The sequence below is a fragment of the Engraulis encrasicolus genome, chromosome 3, assembly GCF_034702125.1.
Source record: "Engraulis encrasicolus isolate BLACKSEA-1 chromosome 3, IST_EnEncr_1.0, whole genome shotgun sequence".
Taxonomy (NCBI): Eukaryota; Metazoa; Chordata; class Actinopteri; order Clupeiformes; family Engraulidae; genus Engraulis; species Engraulis encrasicolus.
This window is the reverse complement of record NC_085859.1, coordinates 24,911,242-24,934,426: the sequence shown is the minus strand read 5'-3', so window position 1 is coordinate 24,934,426 and position 23,185 is coordinate 24,911,242. Positions and strand designations below refer to the sequence as shown.

Below are 23,185 nucleotides of genomic sequence, written 5' to 3'. Positions count from 1 at the left end.
CTTTTTTACTGAATGGAAAGTATTTGCAAGGGTGAGTTTTAACATGATAACCGAATTAGAATGCAGATGACAGTTAGGCTACACCTGATTCAATGGTTTTCCATTTTGCATCAATTTAGGAGACAACAAATATTTGCGCATTGACATAGGGAACTAGATAGTCAATATTTAGGAGTTCACCATCGACTACAACTTTGTTTTCACCTGCCAACTTGGGAAGTAGTAGATGTTTAGGTTTTTAGGTCCCCTCTGTCTTTGGCAGTCGGTGGGCGTTGCATCCGTCGTTAATACAGTGGCAGCAGCTGTCATGGTGATCCAACCCCCAGAAGTATTTTGAACCCTCTTGAAAGACTGCGCATGACAGCCCCGAGGACAGTGGCGGAGAGGGAAATTTAAAAAACGGTTTCGGGAAACAAGTGCGACAATACTGTAACTTTACTGGGATATTGGTTGCCATAGACCTCGACAACAAACACAAAAAGGTAAGCTCAGTTTAACATCCTTTAACAAGTCTACTCTTTTACTTTCTTGATGATTTGTGTTCCCATGTGATGCTTTTTTATTTTCGCCAAAATATAACTATCAGGATGCTGTAGCCTATGTTACGCGGTGATGAGACAGGTTGATTGGGCAATGCATCTAATGTAGTTTACATGCAAACGTAAACTACTCTCGAAGCAATTAAGCTATTGTTGATAGAAGGATACACATTAAATGTAATATAAAATGTAAGCAAATATATATTTGGTTGATTATTTGATACTGTAAGAAGTTTTAAAGGCAAGCCTACCACATCACTGCGTTTGGTCGGTCCTGTATGATTTGGAGCTGAAAAAAAAACAAGCAGCACCTCTCTATATGAATTATTTGTTTGTCTGCAAATTGAAGGACCACCTCTTTGCAATCGTTATCTCCTAAATATTATTTACATCGTCTTTTTGTTTGTTTGTTTGTTTGTGTTGTTGGCTTTTCCTGGGTGATGCCAGGTTACAAAATTGGCACTGGCCGATCTAACGCGGACTTTTTTTTGGGTGCGCGTAATGGTGGTTTTTTTTTTTTAATCATTTATCATTTTTATCATTTCATTATTTATCGTTTTATCATAGTGTATGCATATTGTTGAAAGTTCTTCTTCTAATATACCATCAGACAATACATGTTAATTGCTTCCTGTATTTTTACTAAGTTATTTTATATGCGCTATTTCTAAACAGAGCTTGCATTGGATCTCGGAGGATGATAGAAAGTGGAATTACAGCGCGGGTGTCCGGGGTGATGGAGAGTCTGCTGGACACACAGAGCGGATCCCCGCAGGACTTCAGGTAGGATATGATGACTGGCTGCGCTTTAGGTCATGCTCACTGGGTTGTGTGTGCGTGGACAGCGGGGGCTATTACTGAGCGTTTAACGTTGCAGATGGCCTGTGCGTAAAGTTACGATTATATAGGCCTACAGCTGTTGTATTGTTTTTTTCTATCATGGGTGTTCGTGTTTTAACGGGTCTAATTGGAAGGCCTTGGCCAACATTTGTGCAATTGATGCACCCAGGTTTTCAAATATAATAATTTAAAAAAACGTTTAAAAGTTTGTTTCAACTTTAAGTAGGCTACTGTTTGCATGATCCACAACAACAAAAACGTATCCAGAAGAAGAAGTTTGGAGGGCTCATTTTTAGTTATTAGTGGACAAAGGGGTGTTGAATGAGAGAGTCCTTGAGAATACAGCAGCGTTTCGGGCCAGTGAATGGAGCTGTCAGACCTCATCAGCTCTGTTTACACGGCCGCTGTCTACGCAGACAGGGGCTGAGCCCTCTGCACCGGCAACTGGGGTGTGTGTGTGTGTGTGTGTGTGTGTATGTGTGTGTGTTGGGAGGTCAGGTCTACTTGGGGGTGCACTGGGGTCACTGCTGATAGAGCCAGTGGCCCCCAATTACTCCGAAGATGGGCGGGAGAGGAGAGAGACGGGAAGGGTCTGTGTGTGTGTGTGTGTGTGTGTGTGTGTGTGTGTGTGTGTGTGTGTGTGTGTGTGTGTGTGTGTGTGTGGGTTGTGGGGGGCGGTGGGCTGAGGGTTCAGGAGGGTGAATCTTTTGCTCGTCCACAGCCTTCTTTCTGGAGATGTCCAGGGCGGGCTCGGGGGTCCTGCCTCGTTGAACAAGTAAAATAAATGTTTGCCCCCCATGCCTAATTGGATTCTAATGAGTAGGCAGACACGCACACACACTCACACACACACACACACACACACACACACACACACACACACACACACACACACACACACACAGCACAGGCTGTATGGCGCGATGTCAAAATACAGAGAGTAAATATAATACATATGTGAGTTGCTTAAAAGCAGTCCTTGTGAGAGATTATATTATTATGTCGTAACAGAGTTACTACTTACTAATTTGGCATATGCTACTGAGTTATGTGTCAATGATTTAGGCTACTGCAAGAGTTAGTGGTAAGTGATTTGGGTTGTCATTCCCTCTAAAAACACACACTCTGACACACACGCTCACACACACACACACACACTCACACTCTCTCTCTCTCACACACACACACACACACACACACACACACGCACGCACACACACACACACACACACACACACACACACACACACACACACACACACACACAGAGGGACACAGACGCACACATGCAAATGTCTCTAAATGATAACACTATGTATTGGCTTTGTCACGTCATAGTTCAGTGACCCAACCCCCTCCCCTTTTTATTCTTTGGTGACCAGTTGTTATGGTTTGTTCCATAGCAATAATAATAATAATAATAATAATAATAATAATAATAATAATAATAATAATAATAATAATAATAATAATAATAGTAATGATGCCAAATTTACAAGCAAGGGTTGTCTTCAGTGTGCTATTTGTATTGTGAGAAAGGAATGTAACTTTCGTGTCCTTCTCAAAGCCACACTCTTCAGGCACCCTGCAGGTTGGAAGCAGAATTGCAATCTTTTCATCACCCCTTAGATAGTGCATTTCTATTATTGTAACATTGTCGTAAGGCTGCACACACACACACACACACACACACACACACACACACACACACACACACACACACACACACACACACACACACACACACACACACAGAGACCTTACTTCCCTTCATGTTCACAACCTGCACGATTTTTCGTAATATGAAATTTTATAGTCAAGTTTGTAGCTGGAGGCAGGCTTCAGTTATGTTCATCAAATTGTGAAGGTTCTGGCCCAAATGGCATGCTACTCAAGTTTACCAAAAAAAGAGATCACTACATGCATGAAGTGTTTTTTTTTATTATTGCACATATGCGCTTTGAAAATACAAGCTGAAAACTTGTCAAACTCCTGAACTGCTTTGATTTTGCAGTTTTGCACTTTGTTTTGCTACTTTGTTTTTGTCCTTCCTGTGATGTGTCTATGCTGCCCTACAAAGGCAAAGTGCAGTAACTCCGCCAATATTGAAACTGAGAAAAATGCCTTCAAAGTTTTGATATTGGATATTGTAGTGACTGCAAATTTGATGCAGCACTATCTCTGAAACGGGACACATTTGGACCATAAGGCTTTGTCACAAGATAAAGGAGATGTAATGAACTCCATTTTCAGTCTAAACTAAATTTTGACAAAATATAGTTTATTCCCCTCGACTTTGTAGGACAGTATGAGTGGTCTGTAACTTGAGGTGGTTGTGTATAGAGGTGCTTAATGCTGTGCCTGTCCACTGATGGGTGATGACAAGGGGAGTCGTCATTCCATTTTTTATATATATACACACACACACACACACACACACACACACACACACAACGCATTCGTCACAGTAGCAACGCATTATATATATATACGTACATTGACGAATGCGTTGCTACTGTTGAAGTTTTAATATTCCTGAGTTTTTTGGCATTGGCAACGATGGAATGAACTGACCCATAATGCATTGCAAAGTCAGTTAGATACAGAGCCCATGTGGAAAGGCCTTTACCACAAACACAGATACTGCATCTATACACTGTGTTATGTCTATGGGTGTTGCTCTTGCACTTCTGAAGACTCCTGCAGGCTGTCAGTCAGATGTTCAATCAGACCCAAAATAAACTATTATTAAGCCTTCGTTATAAGCCTTTGTTCGACTAGGTGTTTAACCCCTTAAGACACGGCTTTGTACATTTGTTGTTACTAGTATGGTAATGACCAAGTCATGGTGCATTACTAAAGGGCCTGTGTTGTGTCATAGTATTGTAGTGCTATGGTAGTTACATTTCAATGACTATTACAGCGTGCCACTGGAGGTACGGCATGCATTAAGGGGCTACGTCCCTCCATGTTCAAAGCTAAGTGATGGTAAAGTGGGATCTGGCATTGATGACCATTTACCGCCACCAGCGCAACACATCACCAGTTGTGTACCCTATTTATTTAACTATAAATGTATCTGATGTAACTTATAGTTCTTAAATGTATTATATTCATAAATTACTTTCTTTAGCATCAAAATATGCATAAACCACTTTTTTATTTCATTGTGTTAGGCTCTTTTTTTATAACACTGCACCAGTTTCTTTACAAAGAATAGTCTGTTTTTACATGGACATTTGTAGAATCAGAATAAAATTGGAATGAGTGCTTAAAATCTGAATGAAAATGATATAAAATAATGAAAATAATATATCCCCTCATGCTTTGTCCTACCATTCCGTTCATTCCCACGAACAAAGCACACCTCTAATTGCCACACAAACGTTGTTATAACATCTCTGCTTTTTTTCAAATTGGGGACTCGTTCAAGTCACCAGTAGCCTGCACCTGTTAGCAGTAGGTAAGCAGCATATGACAGCTGGTGCTGAAATGATAGATCTCTGGGTGAGGTGTTTTGTGTGTGTGTGTGTGTGTGTGTGTGTGTGTGTGTGTGTGTGTGTGTGTGTGTGTGTGTGTGTGTGTGTGTGTGTGTGTGTGTCTGTGTGTGTGTGTGTGTGTGTGTGTGCGTGCGTGTATGTGTGCGTGCGCGCATGCTTGTTGCTTCAGGGCAGAGAGTAGGCCAGTGCAATGTATTGAACAGGTAATAGCGCTACACTTGAGTCTCATTTCACCCAAACGGACGTGTGTGTGTGTGTGTGTGTGCGTGTGTGTGTGTGTGTGTGTGTGTGTGTGTGTGCGTGTGTGTGTGTGTGTATCTAGATTATTCATGAGACCTTTTTTTGCACCGTGACTCACCAACCCCCCCCCCCCCAACCCTCGACCGACCTCAGACAACCCCCTACCCACACACACATATGCATGGATGCACGCACGCACACACACACGCACACACACACACACACACACACACACACACACACACACACACACACACACACACACACACACACACACACACACACACACACACACAGGCCCGTGTCTTCAAGTCCCAGTGGACTTTGCTATTATTCCACTATCCAAAGACAACACCCCCAACACCCCCCATCTCCACCCCCACCCCCCATATTACCAGTACTCATCCCAGACACCCCTTCCCCTCCCCCTCCACCCCTCCCTCAACCGATTTATCTAACCATCCATCCATCCATCCATCCATCCATCCATGGCCCTGTCTCCCCAGGGACCAACTGGGGGGGAGAGATATTGGTTGGGGAGGGAGGTACTGTGTGTGTGTGTGTGTGTGTGTGTGTGTGTGTGTGTGTGTGTGTGTGTGTGTGTGTGTGTGTGTGTGTGTGTGTGTGTGTGTGTCGGGATGGGGGCCTTATGTGTTGGGAGGGGTGTTGTGGGGGGGTCAGGGGGGTTGTGCAGTGCAGTGGGGCTGGGCTGGCTGGCTGGCTGACTGGCTGGCCTGCACGGCAAAGGAAAGGGCCAGGCAAACAGATGGCACCCTCCCTATCTACCACTGGCCCCAGAGCAGAGCTGAGCTGAGCCCTGTCATTCCAGCAGATTAATGCAAAATGGGGGTTGGTTAAAAAAAAAAAAAACGGTGCAGACAATCAAGTGAGGAGGAGGGGAGGGGGGAGGAGGAGGGGGAGGGGTGACGAAGACAAGACAATGGAGCCACGTGCCAGTGGGCAGATTTGTCGTTTGGGACACAATAGGTGATCATTTTTCAATAGGCAAGGCCAACTGTTACACACAACGTGTGCCCCACCAGCCCCATGTTTCAAATGGCCCCAGGCGTTGTTTACGTACGATTCAACCAATGGCACAAGGGGGTCCGTAGTCACCTGATTTGGGTGCAGAGCTGAGGGGTGGGAGTGGAGTGGGGGGCTGGGGGTGGTTAAAGCAAGTGCATGAGGGTGTGTGTGTGTGTGTGTGTGTGTGTGTGTATGTGTGTGTGTGTGTGTGTAAGAAAGAGAGACAGACAGAGAGGCAGAGAGAGAGAGAGAGTGTTTGAGTGAGTGTGATTGTGTGTGTAGGGTTTGAAGTACTTGAGATGTTGCTGGTTGTGTGTGTGTGTGTGTGGGCGGGGGGGGGGGGGGGTTGGTGTCTACACTACACTGTCCCCAGACCAACAAAATAACTGAAAAGTAAGGGGTCGTCATAGCAACTCCATTGACTGAACACATCTTTAGCTGAGAGGGAACAAGCGCAGAGGAGACAGAGAGAAAGAAGGGAACAGGAGAGGAGAGGATAGGAGGTGAGAGGAGAGGAAGGGAGGTGAGGGGAGAGGAGAAGAGAGGAGAGGAGAGGAGGCGAGAGGAGAGGAAGGGAGGTGAGGGGAGAGGAGAAGAGAGGAGAGGAGAGGAGGCGAGAGGAGAGGAGAGGAGAAGAGAGGAGAGGAGAGGAGGCGAGAGGAGAGGAGAGGAGGCAAGAGGAGAGGAGAGGGGGCGAGAGGAGGCGAGAAGAGAGGAGAGGAGAGGAGAGGAGAGGAGAGGAGAGGAGAGGAGAGGGGGCTAGAGGAGAGGAGGCGAGAAGAGAGGAGAGGAGAGGAGAGGAGAGGAGAGGAGAGGAGAGGAGAGGGGGCTAGAGGAGAAGAGAGGAGAGGAGAGGAGAGGAGAGGAGGCGAGAGGAGAGGAGAGGAGAGGAGAAGAGAAGAGGAGAGGAGAGGAGAGGAGAGGGGGCTAGAGGAGAGGAGGCGAGAGGAGAGGAGAGGAGGCGAGAGGAGAAGAGAGGAGAGGAGAGGGGGCTAGAGGAGAGGAGGCGAGAAGAGAGGAGAGGAGAGGAGAGGAGAGGAGAGGAGAGGGGGCTAGAGGAGAGGAGAGGAGAGGAGAGGAGAGGAGAGGAGAGGAGAGGAGGCGAGAGGAGAGGAGAGGAGGCGAGAGGAGAGGAGAGGAGGCGAGAGGAGAGGAGAGGAGGCAAGAGGAGAGGAGAGGAGAGGAGATGAGAGGAGAGGAGAGGAGGCAAGAGGAGAGGAGAGGAGAGGAGAGGAGAGGAGAGGAGGCCAGAGGAGAGGAGAGGAGAGGAGAGGAGAGGAGAGGAGAGGAGAGGAGGCAAGAGGAGAGGAGAGGAGAGGAGAGGAGAGGAGAGGGGGCTAGAGGAGAAGAGAGGAGAGGAGAGGAGAGGGGGCTAGAGGAGAGGAGAGGAGAGGAGAGGAGAGGAGGCCAGAGGAGAGGAGAGGAGAGGAGAGGAGAGGAGGCAAGAGGAGAGGAGAGGAGAGGAGGCGAGAAGAGAGGAGAGGAGAGGAGAGGAGAGGGGGCTAGAGGAGAGGAGAGGAGTTTAGGATCCCTCTTCTCTCTGCCTTTTACTCTTCTCAGAAAGTTTGAATCTTTTTTTTCCAGTACAAAAACAGAAGCCGCAGCGAACGAACAACAATAAAAAAAAATCCAGACACACACAGAGAAAGAGAGATTTTTTCACGTTTCAAGAAACCTTTTCAGGGAAAAAAAAATCGAGTGCAATGCATGGACGCTGCTGTGCTCTGTTGTGTGTCCACTCCAAGCGAGGGACTATAGTATAAAAACCAGCCCTCCTCAGATGGAGAGTGGGGCTTAATGCAATCTGATTATGGCCCTTTTGTTTTCACTGTGTAATAGGGCTGTATGATAACTAAATAGGCGGATTATAGGTGTCCCTCTTCACTGGGAGTGAGTGGCCCTCCCTTGTGAAAGCCAAGATCCTCACATCCTGCTCGCAAGAGGATCAACCCGCAAATGCGATTGTGTGCGATTGTGCGGCTGGCTGACCGATGGACTGACCGCTTTCTCTCATTCTCCTCTTCTGCTTCTGTTTCTACTGTATTCTGCTCGCCGTCTGTCTCTCTCTCTCTATCTCTCTGTCGCTGTCTGTCTGTTTAGACTTTTCCTGAATGTAGCATGATGTCATGGTGCAATCCCATATTCGTGTTCCGGAATAGATTATGGCTTATTATGGCTTAAACTTTTTGCATCTCAGCAAAAAAAGGAACTAAGAACTGCACGTATGTGGTAGTGCATATGTGCACATCTCTGTATTTATGCGTTTGTGAGAGACAGAGACAGAACAGTCTGTGTGTGTTTTTTGTTTTGTGTGTGTGTGCATATGTGTGTGTGCTCGTGCCTACCATGTGTGTTTCAGACATTGAGCTGTTAAAGACAGGTCTCCCCCACTCTCACAAGAACAGGTGTGTTCGACAAGGACCACATTAAACAGAGGGAGGGACTACCTTTCAGAGCTCAGAACCTTGCAGTACTTCAAAAACCAAAACAATGTCTTCAAACTTGTTCTTCAAATTTCTTCAAACCCCATGTTAAAGTAGGTTTTTTATGAGTAGTAGATTACTAACACTTCATAAATTGCCTTCCTCATTGATAACAGTGTTTGTATTCCACTACTACTGTGGAATATTAGCTGTCCTGGTGCATTAATGTATTATGCTAACAGTGAGGACCACCTAAGATAATATTGATCATTACTGCATATGCATAACTTGTATACATTTCCACTATCCATTCATTATCATGGCATGTAAATCTATAGTGTGGCACAGGACAGATTTCTTTCTAAATGAAGTTTGACTTGTGGTCTGGATGTCATGGTTGCCTGGCCTATCGAGTTCTCTGTTACGCGTCAGTCCCACCTGTTCCCTGCTCTCCATCTGGTCTTTCATCTCATACTCCCACTTCCATCTCTCTCTCTCTTTCCACCTCTCTCTCTATCTCTCTCTCTTTCCATCTCGCTCTCTATCTCTCTCTCTTTCCATCTCTCTCTGCTTCTCACCCTCCTTACATTTTTTTTCTTAGTGTGTCTCTGTGTTAGTTTCTTTTTGTCTCTTTCTAACTCTTGTCCGTTCCTGTCTTTCTCTCTGTCTGTCTGTTTGTATGTCTGTGTCTGTCTCTCTCTGTCTCTCTCTCTGTCTCTCTCTCTCTGTCTCTCTCTCACTCTCTCTCTCTATGTCTGTCTCTGCCTCTCTGTCTCTTGCACTCCTCCTCTGCTGCTACTCTCATCTGTTTGTTTGCACCACTCCACACCACTCCACTCCGCGCCACACTGCACCACACCATGCCACACCAGACCACACCACACCACTCCACACCACATCACACACCACACCACTCCACACCACACCACACCACTCCACACCACACATCACACACCACACCACACCACACCACACCACATCACTCCACTCCACACCACAAGACATCAGTTCTATTCAAATTTCCAAACCATCCAGCATTTTCCTCCATGTATTCTGATCTCAGCATGCATCACACCACAGAGATGCCCTGTCTGTCCACATAAGATGCGTGTATGGTAGTACAGGTGTGTGTTGGGATATGGTTACTGGTCAGTAGGGCTGTAACGATATTGTATCGAACCGAGAAATCGTGATACACAGAGTCACGATACTGTATCGTGATACAAGGAGGCAGTATCGTGATACGCCCTTTCAATGCTTTATTACCCATTAGTCCAGAAAACAACCTTATGATTTGATGTGATAGTGTTTCCAAACTTCAGTGGAGATACATTTCAGAAATCGTGGGGTGTATCGAACCGTAGGTCAAAAATCGTGATACGAACCGAATCGTGAGTTGAGTGTATCGTTACAGCCCTACTGGTCAGTGTAGCGTACGGCTATACTGAATGTGGTTACAAAGACCAAGTGCAGACGGCCATGTCAGTTCAGGCCCTCTGATGAAACACTATATGATGGCAGTGAAGCTACCTTACTGTAAGGGTAGAGTGTGTAGGGTTGTGGCCAGAGTAAGCATTGCAAATATGCTGCCCATTCCCAAATGTTCATGAATATTTACTAAGCACCGGTAATAAACTAATATTTATTGCTCTGAACAAAGTACATGGCGTTTTGCAGCTAGAGATGTCTATTACCTGCAATTTAAAATGACGGGGGGAGAAGGAGAAGACCCACTGGAAAATACATGCTCTACCTTTGAAGGGACACTGTGTGAGATTTTTAGTTGTTTATTTCCAGAATTCATGCTGCCCATTCACTAATGTTACCTTTTTCATGAATACTTACCACCACCATCAAATTCTAAGTAAACTTATTCATTATGACTGGAAAAATTGCACTTTTCATACATGAAAAGGGGGATCTTCTCCATGGTCCGCCATTTTGAATTTCCAAAAATAGCCATTTTTAGCTGCAAAAATGTCTGTACTTGGACCATACTAGAAAATATTTGTTTATTACTTAGTAAACTTTCATGTAAAGGTCAAATGTGGCAATAGGCGGCCCATTTTGAATGAGCAGCATAGTTGCAGTACCTTTTTTGACCATTTCCTGCACAGTGTCCCTTTAACTCCCATCTGTGTAATGTCGTAATAGTGTAGTACTATGGTAGTAAAGTCTTTACATTGAGTAGGATATCATTCTACTGGTGGAGTGATGTGCATTATGAGGCTATTGGATGATGGGCCAATGTAAATGTCAGCTGGGGATGTGCTGTTGGTCTCATAGTCCCTGGCAACGCCTGCCTCAATTGGGCGTTCTTTACCATGCCAGATCTCCCAGCGCACATCATTTCAGACATCATGTTCATTCTTGTGTTGGGTTATTTGGATGATTGGTTGGTTGGTTACTTGGTTACTAGTATGGGCTTAGGTTCCTTTTCATAATTTGTTTTTCTAACACTTATTTAAACAATATATTATGTCAAGGATAATCACCCCTAGACAGGTTGATGGTCCCTAGAAAAGAAAAAAAGGCATTGCTGGGTCTACCTAAAATATGATAAACCAGACAAGCAAGATGTTGCTGAGCAGTTGACTGAAGTGTGCCTGCTGTTCTTTCCCGACTCCTGAAAGTGAAAAAAGAAACCCACACCCCAACACATTTTTTGTTGATTTGGTTTGGGGTATTTCGCCTTTATTGATAGAAAGACGTGTGTGAGAGATAGGAAATTAGTGGGTGAGAAATGGGGAAGGATCAGGAAATGAGCTCAGGGTTGGACTCAAACACAAGTCCCCAGATTCATGGTATGATGCCTTAGCGCCAGTCACGACAAGTATGAATCCCCCTTTAGTCCACTGAAGTAAGGTAGTGGTGCGCACATCCAAGACGCACCTGACAAAAGTGTCAGACAACTATGAAAGTTGAATGTCACAGTGCTCCCGTTTTGCTTTTTTAGTCTTTTCTACTTGGTGAAAGGAATTTTAAAAAAAGCAAAATGGGATTAAGTGTGCGGACATTACACTTTATTTTCATATTTGCCTTAGTTCACTGAGCACACGGAGCACCCATCGTGGCACTGCGGTACTAATAAATAGATGATGTGAGCATTGAGAGGATGTTTTATTCCACTTTGTGTTGATAGTTTGTTTACTCGCATCCAAAATGGCTTTTTATTCTAGGTAGTTGAACGAAATTATTATTCCTCCACTTTCCAGGCTCCTGACTAAAGGCTGGTGCGAGTGTGAATCAAAAGATGTATATCAACAAAATTTTTTTTATTTTTATTTGACCTTTATTTAACCAGGAAGGTCCCATTGAGGTAGAAACCTCTTCTTCCAGGGAGTCCTGGCCAAGATGGCATTAAGACAGTGGAGGCACATGCATATTATGACATAAAAAACAGATTCTTAAAAAAAAAAAAAAAAAAAAAAAAGCACACGTAAGGATAAAACACAAAAGATGTTAAGTGTTGACTGAATTATGCCCCTCTCTCGATCTCTCTCCTGTTCACCCTGTTCTCTCAACGCTTTCAACCTGGAGTACTTTGAGTAGAGTCATCCAACAGATATGTAAAACACAAGTCAATATAATAATAATCAAAGGATGTATAACATAGCAAGAGTATAGCAACAGTGCACTAAGCCCGCCGCATTTGGGCTTGCATGCCCTTGGGGACTCAGGTTCGAGTCTGGCCTGGGTCATGTCCCAACCCTGCCCCCATCTCTCTGTCCCACTGATTTCATTTCAATATCTGCTGTCCTATATAATCAATAAAGGCACAAAGCCCATCAAATATATTTGAAAACACAAATAAACAAAAGATGTTGTTAACTGTTCGTCACCAGGCTCCTGACCACAGACCCGTCCCAGCTGACTAAAGAGGACCTGCCGGGCGACCTTCAGTCCCTGTCCTGGCTGACCTCCGTGGACGTGCCCCGACTACAGCAGATGGGGGCCACCAGACAGGACTACGCTAACGCCGCCGCACAGGCCTCACTGCTGGAGCAGCAGGCAGGTACGTCATGGCCATAGCCACAGCCACGCTTGGCATTTTGATTTACTCACTACTTTCTTGACTTACTACTTTTTCTTGTACTCTTGTACTCGTCGCTCTCCGTCAAAACCCCCGTATCTCCACTTGTATCATTATTTGTTAAATTTGAAATCTCTATGTTCTAAATAAATAGATTAGATAGATAGATAATAAATAAATAGATAGATAATTTATAATACATTACATATGTTCTTATGGAGACTGACCAATAGTACTGATTTATATTTAAAAACTGATTAAAAAAAGAATAAAAAGAAATAATAGAATGTGTAGGGACAAGGTTTCTGCTGGACAGTGACAATTTGTCATGTTTGAACATGATAGACCCCAGGAATAAGTGGTTCTGATTAAACATAATGCAGGTTGAATAATACATTGCGCGTGTGCACTTTGTTTGTATCACAGCTCATCTGAATGGCATGACGTTGACTGGCCTGCCCAACTCTATGATTCACCTGCAGAGCAACATGCAGCACAGCCCACTGGGAATCAACAGCGTGAGTTTACAAGACATGTCAGATAGGTTTCGCACTGGAGGGGCAAGACGCTAAGCAGCCAATCACATGAGCGCATTGTTTGAGTGATTGCATTTTCCAAACGATCAGAGGTTGCAGAGGGATTCTCCGCTGTGTGCGCAGACATGAACGTTTGTAAACGGGAAACCTATGTATACAAGAGTCACAGAGCCCAACAATCTAGTAACGTGTTTCTAATAAGGAAAAGATATTATTGTTTGTTATGCCACAGCATTACACATTGGTTGTACTTGTAGACTACTACATAATGATGTAACAACAGATCAACGATACCTATAACAATTGTATTATTACAGTATTGTGTTGGGTTTGTAGGACAATACTGTTATTGGTCAAACACGTGTGTATTACATTACATTACAATTAGCTGATGCTTTTATCCAAAGCGACATTCAATTATTTGGTACAGCATATTGGTTACGATCCCTGTATGCAATGTGGGGTTAGGTGCTTTGCTCGAGGGCACTTCAGCCATGGAGGAAGGAAGGGATTGGTAAGGGTGGGGATTGAACCCACAACCCTGTGATCTACAGTCCAACTCCCTAACCACTACACCACCACAGCTGCCCAGTATACGGTAACAGTGTATACTGCTTTGTGTCTGCTTGCAGATGGCCCAGTTCCCCCTGAATGGCCAGCCGTCTCCTGGCTTCCCCTGCCCTGCATCAGTCTACCAGCCCTCAAGCCAGCAGGCGCTCACACTCACACAGGCAGGACAACAGGTAACACACACGCACGCACGCACGCACGCACACACACACACACTCACACATTCACACCTACCTGGACCTCTACCACTGATCCATTATGTCCAGTTGCCCAGCCGAATCACCCAGCCGAACAGTACTGACCTAGGGGATACGAGACGATCATATCATGGGCCTGACATGGGGTCCCGTATGAAGTCTTAATTTATCTCTATGCAGGCAAACCATCTGCCACCCCTGTCATTCACACACACACACACACACACACACACACACACACACACACACACACACACACACACACACACACACACATGCACGCGCTCACACATGCATGCATGCATGCATGCATGCACACACACACACATCGCATGCACAAGCGTGCACACACATGCACGCACACACACACGTATCCACAGTGGTGGAACAATTGCTCACAGGGCCCCAGGGCAAGACACTTATAGGGCCCCCATATGGCCTGCCAAGTACACTATGGGGCCCCCAGCATGAATAAGGGAAGGCCCTCGGCCCCTGGGTAAATACCCTGCTCGCTCTCCCTATAGCTCCGCCCCTGCGTATCCACACATGCACCCACACCCAGGTAACACCCTCGTTCAGTCACTGCCACATGACACGAGGCACGACGCTCGCAGCAGGAGCCTCCTCCATCTCCATCTCCATCTCCATCTCCATCTCCGCCATGCCAACCACCTGGCACCCTTCCCATTTACGCACACCCCATCCATTAGGCAGTCTGGCATTCATTATGATCAACACCGCCATACCATCCAGTTGTTACCCCCCACCCCACCCCACCCCCCTTCATATACATCTATTCATGTATTCATCTTCATGGCCATTAGGTGTCATGTACAGTCGATACATCCAGTTACGACAATCGCCCCCCCTCCCCANCCCACCCGCCCCTACAAACTCACCCCACCCCACCCCACGCCCATCCCATTTATGTACATCGAGACATCTAAGTAGGGGCCCCCGCCATTCATTATACAGTCATAACATCCAGTTGTGACAGCACAGCCCCCCCACCCCTCCTCGGCACACCCTCCCCTCCCATTCATATCCATTCAGCAGGGCTATTCTTTATGCACACTTCTACTGGGGCCTCCCTCTCCCACATGTCACATGCTCCATCGATCAATGGCTAAAGCGTAGGCAGTCATGCTCGGGTTGAATCTCAACTACACATCGGCTACAATGGTACTGTATACAGTACAGTATACTGTATAGGTCCACAACGCAGTGTGGACGGATAGGCAGGTTGACCGTGGGGGGGACCTGGGTTCGGGTCCTGGCCCTGGCTGGGTCATTTGTACTGTGTAAAACCAATCAATTTTGGCTTCCATTTATCATATCGTTAAAGTCAAGACGTGCTTAATTCTCAATCTTCCCATGTACTGTAACAAGCACATAGAGGAATCGAAAGTGTGTTTCAACCAAACGGGAAATGTGCAAACAATTGATGTGTCTGTGACATTTTGTATTGGTCAGTGTTCTCCAGTCGGACTGTACGGCAGCTACGCCAATCAGACGCTGTTCTCTCAGCCGCGCATCGCGCCCCATGGCAACCAGGAGCTGCACCCAAAGTCCTTCCCCAAACCCATCTACTCATACAGGTAAACACACGCGCACGCACACACACACACGCACGCACGCACGCACGCACGCACGCACGCACGCACGCACGCACGCACACACACACACACACGTGCACACACACACACACATACAGGTAAACACACAACACGCTTCCCCAAACCAATCTTCTCATAAAGGTAAACATGGCTCTGTTAGGTCCATTACATTCAAGAAACACAAGACAAGAATTTCTGAATGCATGAATATATATATATATATATATATATATATATATATATATATATATATATATATATATATATATATATATATATATACATGTACAGTATACTGTATACTGTATATATAAAAACTCTGATCATTAGAGTCAAAGACAGATTTGATAAAACACTGCATGGCATCAGGGTGTGTCAAGCTGTGGGGATTTCCCCAAACCCATAAGCTCATACAGGCAAGAAGTAACATCAATAGATGTGTAGTCAGGACATTTGTATTACCGGTACTTATAGCAAATGTGATTTAAATGTAACACTCTGATAACACACTGCTAACACTCTGGGTTGCTTTGGAGTGTCTGTGTCTGGTTCTTATCTTAACAAGTGGTACTCTTCAGCAAAGAGAATGAAAGTAAACGGCTATTATTGGCTGTTGTCTTGTGCAGCTGTCTCATCGCCATGGCGCTGAAGAACAGCAAGACTGGCAGTCTACCGGTCAGCGAGATCTACAACTTCATGAAGGAACACTTCCCTTACTTCAAGGTGAGCGCTGCACATTACTATCTAAAGACATTTTTTTCTTTAAAAAAATAAATTAAAAAATGTAATAACTCAATGACTTGTATATACAGGTCAATGCAATAACATATACACGTAAATTAGGCAAACTAATATATTATTTATATTATTACTATTATTATTTATTAATTGTTGTTATTAATATTATTATATTATTATTATTATGATTAATTATTACTATATTTTATGTATTATATAACACTTTACTTTATGGCATATTTGTACTGCATTTTATACTTACACTGTACATACCTAACCCTATCTCTAAACCTACGGTAGGTACAGTGCAAGTATACATAATGTTGCATACTTTATTGCACTGCACCTACGTAATTAATGACTTAAGCAGTAAAATGAAGCATATCCTTGCATTACTTTCATGTATGATCAATCTTGTCTTTTTCTCTTCTGACTTGTCCTTCAGACGGCTCCTGACGGCTGGAAGAACTCTGTGCGCCACAACCTGTCCCTCAACAAGTGCTTTGAGAAGGTGGAGAACAAGCTGAGCGGCTCGTCGCGTAAGGGCTGCCTGTGGGCCCTCAACCCCGCCAAGATCGACAAGATGGAGGAGGAGATGCAGAAGTGGAAGCGCAAGGACCTGCCCGCCATACGCCGCAGCATGGCCAACCCAGGTGTGTGTAGGACGTGTGTGTATGTGTGTGTGTGTGTGTGTGTGTGTGTGTGTGTGTGTGTGTGTGTGTGTGTGTGTGTGTGTGTGTGTGTCTGTGTGTGTGTAGTACGTGTTTGTGTGTGCATTTCTACACAAGGACCTGTCCACCATATGCCGTAGCATGACCAGCCCAAGTGTGTGTGTGTGTGTGTGTGTGTGTGTGTGTGTGTGCGTGTGTGCACCGTAGCATGGCCAATCCAATCCAAAGAACAGTGACAGTGCATGTTAATACAGTAATAACATTTGCATGTATGTAAATGATGGCATTGGGGCCGGTAGTTCGCCCCCATACAGTATATTAGTGTTTGTCCAGAAATCATGCAATTGAGCAACACAGATCGAGCCTAACGGTAGGGACACATACACGCGAATTAGCGAACTTTGACATTCATTCCTATGAGAGAGGCGAAGGCAAGCGAAAGCAGGCGAACAGGAGCGAAACGAAGCGAAATTATTAAAGAAAGTTTAATGATATGCAAATGAGGAGTGAATTCGCGACGACCTGATGACGGTTGGATTTCGCCTCTCTTCTCTTCGCCTCCGATGTATCCCTACCGTTAGTGGGCCACCCTAAAGCCTTGTAGCAGGGGCAACCGCTGAGAGAAAGTTATCCCCTCCATACATACAGTAGGGCAGTATAACCACAGGAAGTGTCCACCATCACATGGCCAAGATGCAAAGTTCATCCAAGGGACACATCAGCTCACCTCACCTCAGTATGCTGCCCAGCTGCAAACTGACCCATGCCTCTCCCTCATGCTTGATCCCGCTCGCCGCTCGAGTACCAGTACAGATATAAAATACCTCAGCTGGAGGGATGTATTACAGACGGAAGGTTAAGGACTGGCCACTGGGGTTAAATGCCGTGGTGCGGTCAGTGAGTCATCCAATATGCAAACCTCTTTCATTTCCATCGTCTCAGCTGGAACGGGTGTGTGTAAGCGTTACGTATTACATGTGTAATATGTCGCTCCAAGGCCATCCAATCTCCAGTGGAGGAGCTGGCTTCATGTGTCTTCAGTTGTGAAAGTGTGTTGTGAAATACTTATTTATTTACCAATGCAGCGATGGATATATTGGACAAACAGGTTCATCACTGTGTATAACCAAGCACTAAACAAGTGCGGTAGTGAAGTTTAGTTGCTTAACCCTTACTACAGAATGACTACAGCACAGCTGCAACCTCCCTGTCTCCGAGACAAATTTCTCCTTGGCGGAGACTAAGAAGGAAACCTAACCTAACCTAATTACCTAGATGAATGCCAATCTTCAAAGACATATTACTGACATAATAAATCTAGGCCCTTGTCCATCCATACCATAGTCTTATTCCTCTTTTAAGGATTAATGTAACCAAGCCACTACAAGGCACTAAACGCTTTTAACTTTTGCGAAATGAGAGTGTCTTGGAATATAACAACTTGTCCTGTTGTGTCTGTTCCCACCCAAAGAGCAATTCAAACAAATGACTTGAGTCCAGGAAGCTCTTCTGAAACAGCCATTTTGTGATACCATAGTCCTGGGGTCCGTTTCTCGATTCTTGTCGTTGCTAACCGTCTTAAGACTACCTTAAGACCGTCTTACCATTCCCTTGGCTTTAGTGGTGAGCGTCGCTATTGAGAGAGAGTTCAGTCGCTCTTACGAAGGACGTTGCTACCGTCATTAGCAAAGATGCTTTCGAGACACGGACCCCTGTTCCATACCCCTTTAGTGACCTCTAACTAACGACTGTTCCCCTTTTCTCTCTTTTCGTCCCTCCTCCAGACGAGCTGGACAAGCTGATCACTGACCGCCCCGAGAACTGCCGGCGGAAGACCCTGGAACCCCCGGGCCTGACCAGGCTCCCTGTGGTGTGCCCCTCGGGCGGCCCCATCACCGTGCAGCCTCAGACGGTAGCCACCCTGGCCCTGCAGTGCCTGCCCCTCCACCAGCAGCACCAGCATCATCAGCATCATCACCAGCATCACCATCATCAGCATCATCACCATCCGCATCCGCAGCATCAGCATCAGCACCAACTCCAGCATCCGCATCAGCATCCGCACCAGCAGCAGCTGCAGCTGCAGAGCCAGTCGCGACTGGCCCCCATCTCCCCGGCGCCGGCCCAGACGCCGCCCCTGCACACCGTGCCGGACCTCAGCCACAGCCCGCATCCCCACCAGCAGCAGCAGCAGAGCAACAACCAGAATCAGAGCCAGAATGCCAACCAGCAGGTCCGACCACAGCAGCAGCAGCAGCAGCAGCAGCAGCAGCAGGACCTGTACGGGCTGCAGGGGGCAGACGTGAATAATGAGGTGGATGCTCTGGACCCCAGCATCATGGACTTCGCCCTGCAAGGTGAGTGAGCACAGCACAGCACAGCAAGCACACAGCAAAGCAGAGCTGACATCATTTTTAGAGTCGAGGACTTGTATTGATCCGTAAGGATATTAAGGTCTCCAGCAATATGAACATACAGTATATACACAATATATACACAACATACAATATATACACATACACATTGCATGACAGATACATACAGTACAACCAGGGCTCTAAATTAACTCGACCAACCTGCCAAATACTGGTGAAAGTTCAATTTGGATGGTAGAAAAGGAAAATTACTAGCCACTTTGGCCCATTAGTGAGTGTGTGTTTGGTGTTAAAAAAACATTTATTTATGATGATTGCTTGATTTCTTCCAGAGTTTTTGCACTCACACAGTCTGACTGTATGTTGTGGTGTTGGTCCAGGTAACCTGTGGGAGGAGATGAAGGACGAGAGCTTTAACCTGGACGCCCTGGGCACTTTCAGCAACTTTCCCCTGCGCCTGTCCGACGTGGACCTGGACACCGGCAGCGCTCCCCCGACCTCCTCCAGCACCCCTACCCACACCCCAAGCCACACCCCCACCCTGGCCTACCCAGACCTCCAGCTGACAGGGGTCTACACGTCCGTCAACGCCCTGGATCACGCCCTCTCCACCCAGTACATGAGCAGCACACAGGGTGGGGCCAAGCCCATCGTCCTGCTTTAACCTTTAAGTCCTCGCCAACCAGCACCAGCACCATCATCACAACCGCATCTTTTTCGAATGGTTTATTTTGAGTTTTCTGAACACATCATCCTGCTTTGGCTAACTCAAGGCCAGCCGCCACTACCAGCTCACAGTTTACAGAACAGAAGAGAGAAATACGTACACTAGAAGAGAGAGAAGAGAGAAATACACTAGAATAAATAATTATATAGGGCTGCCCAAACAGAGCAAAGACTGTGGTTTTAAGACTATAAAACCTGTTGTTGATCTTATTTCTGACACCAAATTATGAGAACACTAAAGAGTCTTTTTTTCTTCTTTCTGTCTTTGCTAGAACACTCAAAGTGTATTCCTGAGACCTTGTGTCTTGTATATTTGACATGTAGCAGTGCTGTTCATGAATGTGAATTCTTTGATGAAACACAAGAGACAGTATCAACATCAAGAAAGGAATTTACTTGTAGAGGAGTACTTGGAGAAACGACTATTACGACAGCTGTAAAATACAATACGCAAGAAATAATTTGCATAACCAACAAACAAGATCTCATTAAACATTGCATCATCATGTACATATGTTGTTGTGGCAAAGTGGTGTCTTTTTCACCCTTTACTAGAATTGTTCAGAGTACTTGCCATATTCTTTGGTTAGTATTGTTATGGTAGTGGTGTGTATTTTTTAATTGTTTGAATCGTGATAGACAGTATAACTGTGGAGTGTGTCTTTTTTAATGTTTATTTATATTTATTAATGTAAGAAATACACTTTCGATAAGTTTGTCTTTTGTTTGTATGTAAATACTGTATTTTGCAAGTCCCTGCTAATAGTGAATGATGTGACAAAAGTTCTTATGCAGTGAATCCAAACACAAAAAAAAATGTGCCAATGTTTTCAAGGCGTACAAAAGACGTTAGCTCCTCCCATATAGAAATGTGTTTGCCACTGTGCTTGGACTGTTACAATCTAAAGATTTTGAAGTTTTTTTGTGTGTGTAACTGAATGAAAGCATGTGAAATACTGTACAATAAACGAGGAAGGCGGAGGGGGCTACAACACTACACACTGGAAGTCTGTTAAGTCTGTGTAAAATGACAAAAGACCAACAAAGGTCGGCGTCTGCGCCTTGAACTTAATACTCGTGTATTGCTTGGTGCGAGCACTCCCAAAAAGTAGTAATCACTCAAGATAATGGAAAAAATGAGGCGCACACAAGACTTGTGTGAAAAAGTGTATTGAAGCCGAAAATATACAACAGAAGTCTAAGGTTAAATGGCAGTCTGTGTAAAATACATTTATTACTTGTGGATTTCAAGTAATCCCATCAGTAGTGAGGCATCCAGGGCACAGAGAAGGGCGGAAAGAATAGACATTTGACATGGCATCCCAACATACTAGCAGACAAGCTGAGGGTAGAAACGGAAGGAGGTGCACACATTCAAAAGAAATAAACACAGGTCAACTTCAAGGTTAACAGGGTGTTGAAAAGAGAGGGGTCTGCACACAGTTTTTTTTGCAACAAAAAAAAGACAAAAAGTTATAGTTACTGAGATCCAGAAAAATCTCCCAGCTTTGTCGGGAAGCAAACAACCAGTAGCAAACCAAGGGAGGCGGGTCGACCATGCGGTTTAGGAAATGTTCGTTGTTATGCTCTTGGTCAGACCAAGTCTCGAGGAGATATGAAAGTCGATGATAATCAGGCTTGCATTTTGATGGTATCGTATCTTTGTCTTTTCCCAATGACGCTACCCTGATTCTTAAAATAATATTCTTTTTTGGAGCAAAAATGTTGTAAACAAACAGCACCTCTTCTAACAGTGAAAAAGCGGGTGGACGTGATGTCATGTGATATGGGATGCCATCAGACTCTGGCATCCAGTGGCTTTGTGCGTTGAGATACAGGCAGTGGTCAAAACACTCACAGCATTTCATTGACAAATTTCAATTACACAACTACAAGAGTGAATTGTTGCGAGCACAAAATGTTGACATAGTATAAAAAAACAATAACAATGTTTCTTTCTTCTCAATTACACGTTTCAGTATAGTGACACATTAACTTGATGCATTTTGGGAATAGCACAGCACACAACAACATTTATACATCCTACAATCCTACAATGATCCTACAACGATGGGGGGAAAAACTCAGCAAACTTCACAAAAAACACAAAATAACAGCTTATGAAAAACACCAACACCACGTTATTGTTGCAATACTGTGGTAATAGCATGGATAATGCTAATTCACCATTTTGTCAGAGACAGGGTTATACGATGGGCCATTACCCGGTCATTCACGATGGGCAATTACCCTTGCATTTAAGAGAAACTGGGCTGTCAGTTATTTTTTGTGAATGAGGTGCTGTTTCCACGTAGCTGGATATTTTTATATGTGGATATTTTTTTCTCCTGGTTGCATTGGTTTTACATTGGTTTTGGCCTTCCGTTTCCACGTAGCAGATATTTAAAACCCAGGTTTAAAAAGCAGGAGAAAAAAATATCCTGTTTAGGGGGCTGAAACGCATTTGTTACAATGGAGGATTTACTTTTATCCACATGTTGTGTTTACACCTCAACAGGAGAAAAAAATACCCTGCTAAAAAAATATCCTGCTACGTGGAAACAGCACCTGAGTTCCCTTTACTACTAGTGTGGAGAGGCACTACAATACAGTTCAGCATCTTTGGTTTCAGCTCATAATAACAGCTAGCTGTTAGAATGTTAGAATCTCTCAGTAATGGTAATAACATCCCTTTGCGAAAATCAACACAGATCAACTGTGGTGTTCATCATGAGACCTTTGGACACCAGGACACTCATGACATGAATCAACTGGCACTACTGGCCCCCGTGAGTTCCTATGGAGGTCTTAGGATGAAAATACAGGCACCATTACAGTAGAGGCCTTCTGTTTCTGTTTCTGGGAGTGACTTTCAAATGTTTTCGGAAAGTAAACATCCAACTACTGATTTCATTCAACCAGCTGTTGATCAACTCATCATAAACACTAATACTATAAACACTGCTATTCTGCAAAGTCACCTGTATTAGAAGTGAAACGTTGCACAGTTTTTTTGTTTTTTTTTTTTACTTTCTGAAGCGAGGATGGACACCTCTGGGCTTACGATCCATGACTGGCTTTGCCTAAATAGCTTAATTGATCAGTGGGACATCCTGCAGATTACTGTACATTCAGCAGTCGGTAAACGCAAGACA

At 44.8% G+C, this 23,185-nt stretch overlaps 1 protein-coding gene across 1 annotated transcript; it reads left to right on the top strand.

Annotated features, from left to right (window-relative positions):
- The first annotated feature begins 1,285 nt into the window (after positions 1–1,285).
- Positions 1,286–23,185, top strand: foxn4 (forkhead box N4). The gene is made up of 11 exons (XM_063195063.1): positions 1,286–1,322; positions 12,414–12,583; positions 13,028–13,119; positions 13,770–13,880; positions 15,378–15,502; positions 16,147–16,243; positions 16,704–16,911; positions 18,714–18,880; positions 18,995–19,104; positions 19,180–19,286; positions 19,685–23,185. The coding sequence occupies exons 2-11, from the start codon at positions 12,517–12,519 to the stop codon at positions 19,966–19,968; spliced, it is 1,368 nt and encodes a 455-aa protein (XP_063051133.1). The 5' UTR covers positions 1,286–1,322; positions 12,414–12,516; the 3' UTR covers positions 19,969–23,185.

Excerpts from the sequence above, each read along its gene's own strand:
- foxn4 (XM_063195063.1), top strand. The coding sequence starts at position 12,517 with ATGGGGGCCACCAGACAGGACTACGCTAACGCCGCCGCACAGGCCTCA. Across the intron at positions 13,881-15,377 it reads TCACACAGGCAGGACAACAG|TGTTCTCCAGTCGGACTGTA; the intron begins GTAACACACACG and ends TGTATTGGTCAG. Across the intron at positions 19,105-19,179 it reads CTCAGCCACAGCCCGCATCC|GCAGCAGCAGCAGCAGCAGC; the intron begins CCACCAGCAGCA and ends ACCACAGCAGCA.